The sequence below is a fragment of the Heptranchias perlo genome, chromosome 1 (assembly GCF_035084215.1).
Source record: "Heptranchias perlo isolate sHepPer1 chromosome 1, sHepPer1.hap1, whole genome shotgun sequence".
In the NCBI taxonomy this organism is placed as follows: Eukaryota; Metazoa; Chordata; class Chondrichthyes; order Hexanchiformes; family Hexanchidae; genus Heptranchias; species Heptranchias perlo.
In genome coordinates, this window is record NC_090325.1 from 184,882,791 (window position 1) to 184,897,325 (window position 14,535).

The 14,535-nt window shown below is 44.4% G+C and overlaps 1 protein-coding gene across 7 annotated transcripts in view; it reads right to left on the reverse strand.

Annotated features, from left to right (window-relative positions):
- Nucleotides 1–334: 334 nt before the first annotated feature.
- The window catches only part of sh2d4a (SH2 domain containing 4A), a 42,836-nt gene continuing 28,635 nt past the window's right edge, over nucleotides 335–14,535 (reverse strand). For all 7 annotated transcript variants that reach the window (XM_067994397.1, XM_067994393.1, XM_067994395.1 and 4 more), the window contains 3 exons: nucleotides 8,592–8,722; nucleotides 4,773–4,993; nucleotides 335–1,136 (listed from right to left, as the gene is read on the reverse strand). In XM_067994397.1, coding sequence (XP_067850498.1) covers nucleotides 1,044–1,136; nucleotides 4,773–4,993; nucleotides 8,592–8,722 — 445 coding nt within the window. In that variant the 3' untranslated portion in view covers nucleotides 335–1,043. The remainder of the gene's footprint in view (nucleotides 1,137–4,772; nucleotides 4,994–8,591; nucleotides 8,723–14,535) is intronic.

Genomic DNA, 14,535 nt, shown 5'->3' on the forward strand with positions numbered 1-14,535 from the left:
ACTAGCCTGCTGGCTCCAGAATCGGCAGCAAACAAGCAGTCTCTTGGGAGTCACCAGGCTGGTCTTGGACTTCAAAGTGAAATTTACCACGTTTCAAACTAAACAACTTAAATGTGCCAAATTATGGAGAGCTTTTTTTTTTTAAAACCCAGGTACTAGGCGTCACTTTTTCCTCCCCCTGGATCTTTGCACATCTTATGGGTCAAAGAGGGTTGTTTAATGATGGTTCTCCAAGGTGGCATATTCAGTTAAGGTGAGTCAAAGCAAATATGGTTGTGTAGTTGCCATACTGGCTGGTATTGGTGTGTTGACTTTATATATAAAAAGTCAGAAATCAGTGGGCATGATTCCACTTTATTAAATACAAAGTACACAGATGCTCTGGTGACATTACAAATGGCTTAGATTCTATTCGGATTTAGACCCTACTTGACTACCTGGAATATAGACATAGCTCTTTAGATGTACTTTTTTTCTAAATCATGTGAATGTCACAGTTCATTCTTAAATTGGCAGCTGTATGAAAATACATTTCTTCCGATATATAATGCCATGATTAAGAGGCGTGCATCACTAATATTACATTGTCAATCAACAGGAGGCCAAATACAACAGAAATAAAATTGGCTTTACAATATACCCAGTATATATTAGTAAAATAAATGGACTTTTAAGAATAGCTTACATACTTTGCTTCACATTCTGCCTAAAAGGATTCCTAATCTACAATATACAAAAATGTATTCCATAAAACAATGCAAGTAAATGCCTCACCCCTTCAAAAAAAGTAACAGCTATAACCCTGAATGTAAACTCATTTGTTCTTATAAATTAGATACACTCGGTACAAGTGAAAGAATACCGACCACTTTGAATTAGATACATGAGATTTATATTCTTCTTGCACAGCGATGTACCTTCTTCTCAAAGGGAAGTGTGACTTAATTGCTGGGCCCAGTTACCATATTCAACCGTTCCACTAAAGTGAACACTTTGAAGGAAGACTACAATGGATGTGGTGGCTCCTCCTGCCTCTGAGGGACTCAGTGGAAGAGATAGGCATAGTCCGGAGGATCCCTGCACTGGCCACATGGTTCAAGCAAGAGCTCAGCACCCACTAATGTAATTGGCTCGTCCTGTCAACAGTAAGGTTAAAGTTTAGGAAACAGAGAGCAGTTGTACATACTACCTACATAAAGGGCAATGTTCAGTCAATCAAAATAGACAGTATACACCTTTAAAATGTGGAATAGGCTCAATAGGGTTATTTCACACATCTTTCAATCAGATGGATTAACCTTTTACCCTCACATTGATGGTACATAACTTATGGATGTTTTGGTTCAGAAAGTTCCTAATTTGTTTTCCCTCTCCCCTCCACACTTCTCAGTAAGACATTGACAAAAAAGGCATCCAACCCAAACTAGTGAATAAAGCTAGCTAGTACCATCTTGAAAGCAGCATGCGGCAATTATGATATCTCTATGTTTGTTATGATTTAGCAATGGGAGCCTGGAAGAACAGGAGATTGAATGAGTAAGGTGGAGTCAGTGATGGAATAGATAATATATGGAATAGATTTGATGGGCCATTCCATGCTTTTATGTTTTAGAAGCTTAAAAGTATCTGACTTCACTTTTGGAGATGGTTCTATGTGGTATTAGGTTACATTCTCAGAGCAGTAAAGGAGAGCTATTTTAATGAAGCTGCAGTCTGAGAGGTACCTCGCAGCATTGTTACTGTCAGTGCTAAACCGGCCAATTCTGTACAGAAGGCGGAGGACTTGAGTTCCAGAGTTGCCCGTCACTTCAATCCACTAGATGGAGCATTGTACCCAAACAAAATGACTTCCATCTCTGGGAGGGTGGCTGTTGGCAAACAGGTGTTAGTGGAGAATAGGTGCGAGTGGCAGAGTGATGGATGAGTTAGAGTGTATGAAGGGGGTAGGTTGGGACATTGGCAAGGAGTGTATTGGAGAAGGGGCGATGGGAGAGCTAGGGCTTCAGCAGCATGGAGGGAAAAGGTAGAGATGGAAGTGGAGGTAAGCAATGTTTCAGAGGTGTAAGTAAGCAGACGTAACAGTGGATAGGATAAGGAGGTCCATAGCTCTGCTCTGGATTGTAGAATGGTGAGGTTGCTTGGGGTTTTTGGTGGAGGTCACAAATGATGGTTTTGATCTTCCTGATGTTCAAATATAAGAAATTCTGGCTCATCCAGGATGATGTCAGACAGGCAGTTTGACAGCACAGGCAGAGATGGCCTTGAAGTTGAAGGAATTGGTGGAGAGGTAGAGTTGAGTGTTGTCAGTGTACATGTGGAAGCTGACACTGTGTCTATGATGATGTCACCAAGGGGCTGCATGTAGATGAGAAAGAGGAGGGGTCCCAGGGCTGATCTTGGGGAATGAGATGATTGTGCAGAAACTGGAAGATAAGCTGTTGCAGGACATGGACTGGCTGTGCTGGGACCTGTAGGAGTGGAACCAAACAAAGGCAATTCCAAGGAGGTGGACTAAAGTAGAGAAGCACTGGAGGAGGAGGGCATGACTGACCATGTTTCACACTGCAGAACGATCAAAATGGGATAAAGGGCAACAGTTGGAATTACAGGATATAGTTGGAGACTTTGACGAGCACAGTCTTGGTACTGTGGGCAAGACAGAAACCGGACTGAAGGGATTCAAACAGGGAATTGTCGGAGAGGTAAGCACACAGCTGGGAGGCAACAACAATTTAAGGACCTTGAACAAAAATGGGAGGTTAGAGATTGGGTAACAGAGGGTGAGCTTTTTGAGGAAGAAGCAATTATGCAGTTTTGATAAGAAAGAGCACAGTGCCAGAACTGAGGGGAACCATTAATGATATTAGTGAGCATTGGGTTGGGAAAGGTAGTTTAGAGGACAGAAGGTGGGTGGGACGGGATCAAGAGAACAAAAAGTGGGTCTCATAAAATAATTGAACCTGGAGAAGGCTCAGAAAATGAAAGAGAAGCTGCAAAAGGGACAGAGGGTCAGAATTTGGATGAGTGAAGAGATTGGAGGTATTTGGCAGTTGATGTCTCACCAGTGCGATATGAAAGCGGGAATGGGGAGGCGGAGAATGGGGAACGAGCTAGGGGAGGGATGGCCACTGGAAGCAGGGAACACTGCAGAGGTTAGCAAGGTGCAAGCTCAAGGTGACCATGGGCTGGTTGTGAAGAGACTCAAGCCTGGAGTGGTGGCAGAAGGAAAGGGTCAGCTGAGTGGAATCATTGAAAGAAAAAAAAGTGAGGTGGTGGTGGGAGAGGCAAAGAAAGAGTGGAGTAGGACCTGGGGAGAGCCAAGGGCTGATAGAGGGGGTTGGAGGCAGGCTGCAGTTCAGGTGACAACCAACCTTCAGAGGACGTAGTAACAAACTCTGCACAGGAGGGGCTAATGAGCAGAGGTAACCAGTCCAGTGAAGAGATTACACTCCATGGGTAGCGTGGGATATTAATCTTGTCCTGAAACTCGCCATATGTTACAAAATTATCCCCACAAGTGAGATTAAAATGATACCTCAATTAACTGCTGGGATTTCACTTTGCTTTAATTTTAATGGTGACTGTTGCATTAGTGGGACTTGCTAATATATGTAATATGGGATTTACTCACCTTCACAGCTACTTGATAAGCATTCTGAGAATCCCAATAGGATTTCAACCAAAATGATGTGGTGTGATCATTGGAAACATAATATTTAATTCTATGACTGAATGAGGTTTCAAAATGTAAAACTACCACAAGCAACATTTTAGTAGCACTTTGACAACAGCTACGAAATAGTCACGACGAGGAATTTCACCATTTATTCCATGGATAAAGTCTCGTCCCACCGTGACTTTTCTGTGGGCCAAGGTGCAACAGAGTAATTTCTAACTGCTTATGATTGATTGAAAGTTTATACCGTTTCAGTGATGTTTACATGTTGGGAATTTTAAATATAGCTGCTGACAACAGATTCAGTTTTGATGTACTTCTGCGGATAATTATAGAGTAAAACTTGTGCAATCAGTGTAGTGAAAGGCCACACAAATAGCATAGGGTCTTCAATGCAGTTGTGTACCTTGGGTCACAGATGCCACTGATCTAACTACAACTGAAACCTCTTGGCCCCCAAAAAATCTTCGTTTGTTGCCGGACCCTCTGCACCATACCCTGCGCCAAACCCTGCCCACCCCCCCACCCCCGGCCAATGGGGATGCACCTCTCCCTTTAATTGGAAACTTCTGGCAGTTCCTCTGCAGAGCCATGCCGGATTTTCCGCCATGCCCCCCACTCCCCGCCAATTAGCCAGCTGCCCGCCAGGTCTCGTTCAGCGCTGGCCTCTTGCTGTGCATGTTGAAACGCGGCCCGACCACGAAAATGGATCGGGTCTCCCGCCAACGGCATTTGGGCGGCAGAACAGGCACCGTACCACCCATCCAGTGAATGGTGAGCGCCAACACCTCCCTCAGTGAGTGCCGACAGGCAGGGGTCAACACAGCGGAGTCTAAAATCCTGCCTTCAACTAACACCCACGTGCACACACTGCTGGATAGCAAGCAGGAGCAGGATCCCTGGGCAACTTCTCCCTTCCTTTGCCACCTGGGCTGAACGGCCTAAACCAGAATAGACGAGGCTTCAAAACCAGAGCCTTCCCTCATCTATACGGCGCAGCTGCAGGTTACATTTACCCACTGAACCAGCAGGGGGAGCTGACATGAGAATCCCTCGAGCCGTTTACAGAGAATATTGAGAAGCCTTTGCCGTTTACCTTGTGATACTCCACCAGGTCAGCTAGTGTCACATGCTGCAACTGGTCTACACCAAAGAAGGTGTACGAGTCCTTAGAGGAGTCAATCAGGAAGTGTTTGAACCCGTCACTGCTTCGGTAAGACAGGCAATACCCGATCATTCGCTCACTGATGCGGATTAGAAACGTCCCTGGTCCTTTCTTGTTCAGAAGCTCCTCGGCCTCTTGCCTGGTTATAATGCCTACAAATCAATCACAGTTGAAATAAACCATCAATATCCCAGGTAAGTTATGACTAAGGCCAATAATTTACAGTTTTCACAGAAAAGTTGACTGCATCATGATATTCAATCCCCAAAGCACGAGTAAAAATCCCAGAATCCCTGCAATAAAAATGTAGACGTAACGAGCCACTGTAAATCAGTGACCCTGGTTAAGGGGTAGGTTAAAAGAAGTTTAAGGACAAAGGAGAAACTGTTTCCACTGGCAGGAGGGTCGGTAACCAGAGGACACAGATTTAAGATAATTGACAAAACAGCAGAGGGGAGATGAGGAGAAATTTTTTTATGTCGCGAGTTGTTATGATCTGGAATGCACTGCCGGAAAGGGTGCAGACTCAATAGTAACTTTCTAAAGGAAACTGAATATCTAGTTGAAAAGGAAACATTTGCAGGGCAATGGGGAAAAAGAGTGGGACTAATTGGATAGCTCTTATAAAAGAGCAGGCACAGGCACAACAGGCCGAAAGACTCATACAGCCCAGAAGGAGGCCAATGATTCTAAGTTGAGCTCATTTTTTTTGGAAAAGAGGAGAATTTGGAACTTTCAAGATTATGAAGGGAATTGCCAAAATTGATCCTGAGGAGTTATTCACTGTGGTAAATGATTCAAATAACAGGACGCACATTGTAAACGATGGGAGGTCAAGTGGAACTGTTCTATCCAAAGGATAAAAGGGTTGTTGAATAAATTACTACAGAAGGTTACTGAAGAGAACAGTGGCTGTGAGAAACAATTGCATGTGTTTCTGGAGGGAAAAAGAGATTGAGGGTGTTAATACATCAAAAAGGGCAGATTTATTAGGCCTAATGTCTATTCCCTGTTCTTAAAAGATACTTATATTCTTATATAAAAGAGATAAGGAAAAAAAGGATCATTGGTGATTGGAAATAAAACAAAAGGGGGGAAATGTTAAAAGTGACAATCTCTAGATCCCCATTACTTTGTGGATAAAGCCATGACCTCATGCATTACTAAGTCATGCTGACCAGAAGGTTATAGATTCCATTCCTAGGGGGTGCTGAGTTAGAGATTCCTGCTGGAACAGCATTTTAGTCCACTGTAATTGGCCTCAGCATCCCTGGGCTTGGGGAGGATGGAACAATAACTCAGCTGGGGTTATCACTTCTGCAATGCCCAGATGTTGGGCGAGGACTGGATCAGGCTCAGCTGTGATGCCTTCTACATGTAAATAGCTTGTCGACCCGCCCAATCTAGGCTCATGCAGGAAGAATGATAACTCGGGCAAGAGTGCAGGGACCCCAACACGAGTCACTGAAAGGGGCGGGAGAAATACGGAGAAGACTATAAATGGAGAAATAACAGGAGAGATTCATTGATTAAATTGACTAAATCTTGATCGAGACTGAACGCTGAAACAAAGTCTAAAAAAAAATCTGAAAGTCAGACAGCACCAATATGCTCGACTATCTAAAAATCAATAATCCTACTTCGAGTTTGGCTAATGCAGGAGAATGCAATACTTACTAGGTGACAGCACATTCCAGCGGTGCCCATAACATTCAAACCTTGTTCACCATTCTTACTGATCAAGAATTACATTTTCATTTCCTGACTTTGATTTTCTATATTTTTTTAAAAATTGACTTGTAAAATTCTTTAATGTTTAAGGCACTTTCAAATTTCATTATCTTGTCTCTTTCTTTGATTTTACTTAATTTCTTTCTTGTTCCCGTTTGATTTTTTTTTAAAAATTGCTCCAGTCTTACCATTTTTAGAAATAACTTTATTTATTCCCATTTCAATATTCTGCTTTTTTCACATTTTAGCTATTCATTTTACTATTTCTTTGAACAATTTAGCCCTCTTTACCAAAAACACACAACAAATATTGAGTTAAAAAGAAATAGCAATTCTACAAGGTATCTATAGGGAAGTTAATTGGGTGCCCTCCTTACTGAATCTGTTGTATTACTAACCCATCTCCATGTGCATGTGCACACACAGACAGACACACCCTCACAGCATAATTATTTTGCTCCCCTGGCTCTTTTGCCTCTTGTACTAGACTAGCCAACCTCTAGTTCCCTGAATTGCCAACAGACTCTTTTACCCAGCATTAGGAGGTGTGACATATGATGTGCGCTGCAAAGTGTTTTCCCCCTCTCTTATGGGATACACTTTGTTTCGGTGTCTCTTTCCCCCAGTTAATTTTTTTTTTATTCGTTCATGGGATGTGGGTGTCGCTGGCAAGGCCAGCATTTATTGCCCATCCCTAATTGCCCTTGAGAAGGCGGTGGTGAGCCGCCTTCTTGAACCGCTGCAATCCGTGTGGTGAAGGTTCTCCCACAGTGCTGTTAGGTAGGGAGTTCCAGGATTTTGACCCGGCGACGATGAAGGAACGGTGATATATTTCCAAGTTCGCATGGTGTGTGACTTGGAGGGGAACGTGCAGGTGGTATTGTTCCCATGTGCCTGCTGCCCTTGTCCTTCTAGGTGATAGAGGTTGTGAGTTTGGGAGGTGCTGTCGAAGAAGCCTTGGCGAGTTGCTGCAGTGCATCCTGTGGATGGTACACACTGCAGCCACAGTGCGCTAGTGGTGAAGGGAGTGAGTGTTTAGGGTGGTGGATGGGGTGCCAATCAAGCGGTTTAGTTTTGAAATCTGAAGCACAAGACTAAAAAGGTACTGAATGAAGTTCTGTATTTATTGCCACTGATCAGGGCACTTAATTCAGTGGAAGTTTCTCAGGACACTATTAATTTAAGGGACAATGGGGTGAATTTGATGATTTGTTACATCCACTAAATCATGCTGACCATTACTTGGGCATGCACTCTGTGCTACAATTCCTGTGGTGCACATTGATTGTGCTGGGAGTGCACCCAATTAACTTCCCAATAGATACCTTGTATTTGATTAAAATGATTAGAATAAATTCAACATCATATGAGTTTCAATTCTTCTCAGAAGAGCAAGTCAGGGACACCTGCAACACAGAAGCTACGTGAATAACACAGGACATAATCCTATCACGACATGAATTAATGACAATCTCTCAGAGGTCACAGGTGTGGTGTATGAAAGACTGCTGTAGTAGAGGTTGCTCTCCTAAGGCTGGGGACCCAGGCACATTTTTGGGACAGAGTCGAGGGACCTTTACTTTGTATCTGGCTGCGCTACGTGACTTTTGAGTGCTCACCGTCAATACCGAGTGCCGAAAGTGGGAAAGTCATTGAATTCCGAAACACCGATATCCTTTGCCCCGAAGAACAACTTCTGAGCTTATCTCAACCCCTCTTTTTCTCAGCCAATCTCTTCCACTTCAGAAGCCGGCCAACTTTTCCCCTCTGACGTAGGAACGCTAAAGCCAACTGTGGAACCTCCAACTCTGTCCCACGGCTAACTCAGCATAGAAACCGGCGATTGAATCTGGGATCTGGCGCTATACCCGGATGTGCTCGCTGAGTTATCCCACTGGAAAGGAGGAGGGAGATGAGAAAGAAAGGAATGAAAGATGTGAGGAGGAGCAAGAGAGATAGAGAAAAAGAGAAAAAAAGAATGAATGCTGGATTTGGAAGAAAGAGTATTCAATGGCTTACCGTGAAACCAGGGCGCTATGACGTCACAGTATTTTTCATAACCCGCTCGAAGTGGGATCTGCTGCTCTCTGAACCACCTGATGATGCTCTCCTGTTTGTTGTCACTCAGTTTCTGGTGTCTTGCATCTTTTCTACGGTAGTGATAAAGAGAAATACAAACCAGAATTAATTAAATCACGAGCAGGGGCACCCTCCTCCCTTTAGTTTCTGCATCAAACTTTCTAATCCTCGAGTGATACAATTGATATTTTGGCCCAGTGTTTTTCTGATTTCCAAGATTACATAGAATTTACAGCAGGCCATTCGGCCCAACTGGTCCATGCCGGTGTTTATGCTCCACGTGAGGCTCCTCATTTACAACATGCTGTAGACCTTTCTCATTCACCGAATTAACAAGGCTTCAGTTAGCGGTTTTGGAAATGCAGCACCATAAATGAGCAGTGGATGATACCCTACTGCACAAACCTTATTCACTCCCTTGCTCTGAACCATCGCAATGGAAATTAAATGTACAGCTGGTAATTTCTGCCTCTCTCTCATCACTCCTGCTGCTTTCCCACCTCCACCTGCTGCTACTGCTGCTGAGGAATGGTAACAAATCATAGAATCATAGAAGTTACAACATGGAAACAGGCCCTTCGGCCCAACATGTCCATGTCGCCCAGTTTATACCACTAAGCTAGTCCCAATTGCCTGCACTTGGCCCATATCCCTCGATACCCATCTTCCCCATGTAACTGTCCAAATGCTTTTTAAAAGACAAAATTGTACCCGCCTCTACTACTGCCTCTGGCAGCTCGTTCCAGACACTCACCACCCTTTGAGTGAAAAAATTGCCCCTCTGGATCCTTTTGTATCTCTCCCCTCTCACCTTAAATCTGTGCCCCCTCGTTATAGACTCCCCTACCTTTGGGAAAAGATTTTGACTATCGACCTTATCTATGCCCCTCATTATTTTATAGACTTCTATAAGATCACCCCTTAACCTCCTACTCTCCAGGGAATAAAGTCCCAGTCTGTCTAACCTCTCCCTGTAAGTCAAACCATCAAGTCCCGGTAGCATCCTAGTAAATCTTTTCTGCACTCTTTCTAGTTTAATAATATCCTTTCTATAATAGGGTGACCAGAACTGTACACAGTACTCCAAGTGTGGCCTCACCAATGCCCTGTACAACTTCAACAAGACATCCCAACTCCTGCATTCAATGTTCTGACCAATGAAACCAAGCATGCTGAATGCCTTCTTCACCACCCTATCCACCTGTGACTCCACTTTCAAGGAGCTATGAATCTGTACCCCTAGATCTCTTTGTTCTATAACTCTCCCCAACGCCCTACCATTAACGGAATAGGTCCTGGCCCGATTCGATCTACCAAAATGCATCACCTCACATTTATCTAAATTAAACTCCATCTGCCATTCATCGGCCCACTGGCCCAATTTATCAAGATCCCGTTGCAATCCTAGATAACCTTCTTCACTGTCCACAATGCCACCAATCTTGGTGTCATCTGCAAACTTACTAACCATGCCTCCTAAATTCTCATCCAAATCATTAATATAAATAACAAACAACAGCGGACCCAGCACCGATCCCTGAGGCACACCGCTGGACACAGGCATCCAGTTTGAAAAACAACCCTCGACAACCACCCTCTGTCTTCTGTCGTCAAGCCAATTTTGTATCCAATTGGCTACCTCACCTTGGATCCCATGAGATTTAACCTTATGTAACAACCTACCATGCGGTACCTTGTCAAATGCTTTGCTGAAGTCCATGTAGACCACGTCTACTGCACAGCCCTCATCTATCTTCTTGGTTACCCCTTCAAAAAACTCAATCAAATTCGTGAGACATGATTTTCCTCTCACAAAACCATGCTGACTGTTCCTAATTAGTCCCTGCCTCTCCAAATGCCTGTAGATTCTGTCCCTCAGAATACCCTCTAACAACTTACCCACTACAGATGTCAGGCTCACTGGTCTGTAGTTCCCAGGCTTTTCCCTGCCGCCCTTCTTAAACAAAGGCACAACATTTGCTACCCTCCAATCTTCAGGCACCTCACCTGTAGCGGTGGATGATTCAAATATCTCTGCTCGGGGACCCGCAATTTCCTCCCTAACCTCCCATAACGTCCTGGGATACATTTCATCAGGTCCCGGAGATTTATCTACCTTGATGCGCGTTAAGACTTCCAGCACCTCCCTCTCTGTAATATGTACACTCCTCAAGACATCACTATTTATTTCCCCAAGTTCCCTAACATCCATGCCTTTCTCAACCGTAAATACCGATGTGAAATATTCATTCAGGATCTCACCCATCTCTTGTGGTTCCGCACATAGATGACCTTGTTGATCCTTAAGAGGCCCTACTCTCTCCCTTGTTACCCTTTTGCCCTTTATGTATTTGTAGAAGCTCTTTGGATTCACCTTTGCCTGATCTGCCAAAGCAATCTCATATCCCCTTTTTGCCCTCCTGATTTCTCTCTTAACTCTACTCCGGCAATCTCTATACTCTTCAAGGGATCCACTTGATCCCAGCTGCCTATGCATGTCATATGCCTCCTTCTTATTTTTGACTAGTGCCTCAATCAAAGTTGGGATAAGAACTCCATCAAAGCCGCTTTTAATGCCATTTTATGTTGGCTGATGCAAATTTGTTCCAGATGTTTTCTTCCTAACTGAAGGGGCACCTTGAGCTAGATTGGCATCTTCACCAGCAGCACTACCAAGAACCAACACAAACTGGGCAAAGTGTGGACTCAATGCTACTTCTACTACGTATAATCAAATAAACTGATAGGCGGTACCAAGCTGGTATAAGAAATTTATTAATAATATAACCATAATCCCATTAAAAAGGTTATTATTTTTCCAAGCACCATTTCACAAATATTACTGGGGGAGGGGGGGGGGTGGAGTTGGGGTTGGGCAGATAGATGAGGGGAGGGGGCAAACTCGGCTTAATTTATATTTAAATGTAAGTATCAGATTTTTTTTTTTTAAATGGTAGATTCAAATAAAGGTTCGATATATCCAAACAATTCCATGATTCCTTGATAAAGGAAGTGCACAACAAACAGAACTGTTCTTCCATTGCAACGGCAAGTTCATTGATCCTTTGTAATTGATAGAGGAAATCATGCAAGACTACGCTGTAGATTAAATAATTCAACCAATGTCAGACATGGAACGTCAAAGCTCAATCTACAATGTGGAAGTTATTAATGTAGGTGGCTGAAAGAGTCCCAGTCTGATTACCTTACTGGTCACACAATAAAACCACACACACGTCACTGAGGCGCACGGCATCTATTCACACAGACGCACTAAAATATGATGCTGTCAAAAGTGTTTGTCCTCATCGTTGACCGGATTATTTAAGGCAGTCCCAGGTAGCATGGCCTAGTAGTGGAGGTCACAGAATGCCAGCCCGAGAACTAATGGATGGCTCAAGCTGTTGGATTTCCCCATCGCTCAAACCCACCTGCCAATTTTAGATTGGAATTTCAGCAGCCCGGCTTCTCCCTGTGTGATACTTGGGCTTCCCCTAGACCAGTTTGGCTGATGCAAATTACTTTTAGATGTATTCTTCCTAACTGAGGGGGCACACTGAACTAGAAGGGGATCTTCACCAGCAGCACAATCAAGAACAAATACCAATATAAAAATAATCAGCATAAAACTAATACAAACCTACAGAATTTATAATGTATAAAACTACACTACCAATAAAAAAAAACAGGCACATTCAAAAGTGCTGAGAGGGTGAAGTTTATCACACATCCCACCCTCCTTTCCTAGACAGCAGGATATTTTTATTTGTAACCCCCCTGATCTTCCACTCCGCTGTGGGGATATTATTCCAGGAGCACTGCTTGACCCCCTGCAGCTTGCCCAAAGAGCCATTCTTCATGTGCGAGCCTAGGCAGTGAGTGTCAGTAGGGTACTTAACTGCAAAGGACATCCCACCCAGTCCTACTTCTGTCCGCACACTTGTAGCGGGAGCCACTGTATAGCGATCAGAAGCAAGAACCTGCTGGGACCGTGATAGGGACAATACAATTGGCCTCAGCAACTCAGCATAGATCTGGCATCAAACCTGGGACCTATTGGCCCATTCAGAGGGCACAGCAGTCAGATCTTTCACAAAGTTAAGATCCTGCCAGTGGATCTATTGTAGTTACTCATGGATATTTTTTTAAAGAAAGTACTTAAATATCTTCCTCATTCAGCAGTTACATAACTTTGTGCTCTTCATGGACTATAGTGAAAACAAATAAATACTGCTGCACCTCATTGTAGAATTAGAAACAGATCAGGGGGAATTTTAACTCCCAGCGGGAAACCACTTTCAGTCAGCCACACACACACACAGCCCCACACACACACACACACAGCCCCACACACACACACACACACAGCCCCACACACACACACACACACAGCCCCACACACACACACACACACAGCCCCACACACACACACACACACAGCCCCACACACACACACACACACACCCACACACACACACACACACACAGCCCCACACACACACACACACACACCCACACACAGCCCCACACACACACACACACACAGCCCCACACACACACACACACACAGCCCCACACACACACACACACAGCCCCACACACACACACACACACACACACAGCCCCACACACACACACACACAGCCCCACACACACACACACACACAGCCCCACACACACACACACACACAGCCCCACACACACACACACACACAGCCCCACACACACACACACACACAGCCCCACACACACACACACACACAGCCCCACACACACACACACACACAGCCCCACACACACACACACACACAGCCCCACACACACACACACACACAGCCCCACACACACACACACACAGCCCCACACACACACACACACAGCCCCACACACACACACACACAGCCCCACACACACACACACACAGCCCCACACACACACACACACAGCCCCACACACACACACACAGCCCCACACACACACACACAGCCCCACACACACACACACAGCCCCACACACACACACACAGCCCCACACACACACACACAGCCCCACACACACACACACAGCCCCACACACACACACACAGCCCCACACACACACACAGCCACTTGAGTTTACAATTTTTCCTATGCATGCCACCATTGGGTTATGACTTGCTTTGTTGTACGGTTGTATTCCTTCTGTCCCTGCTGCCAATTGACTATCACTTCCATCAGCTAAGTGGTTTAAAAAAAAATATGAAGTCAGAAATTGAGTTGTCTGGTTTCGTGCAGGCTTTGGAGGTGTTGGGAGGTCTCAGGATATCGGGAGACAGTTTCCAATTTGTACATAGATTGAGCCTAGGTCAGGCAGCAGCCCCAGAGAATAGCAGTCTCACTGGGGGGAAATATGCACTGAAGACCTCCCAAGTGTGAGGAGTCAGCCAGCGAAATGGGGCTGTGAAGTCTGGGGACAGGGGAGGGGGAAACCCGAGGCAGCAAGAGAGATATTCCACCCAGAGTCTCGGATGCTCAGAGGCCCGAGGTGTTGCATTGTGCCGTTCATGAAGGTGGGAGTTGTTACAGCCAAGTTCATGGGTGAGTTTTTTTTTGTCAACTTTGTGTTTGCCATGTGACAATTTTATTTTTAACACGTGGCAGAGGGGAAACACTTAACAGCTGCATCTGGGAGATTTTATTTTGCTGGAATGTGATTGGGAGATAAAGTAACAGCAGAAGTAGAAAATAATTAATTAGGAAGGAAATCACTTCCCCTACAGATTTAAATATTTACAATTGATTAACAAAAACTGATCAACAGGTCACGACAAAACACAAAACTACATTATAATCAAAAGCAAAATACTGCAGATTCTGGAAATCTGAAAGAAAGAAACAGAGTTAAT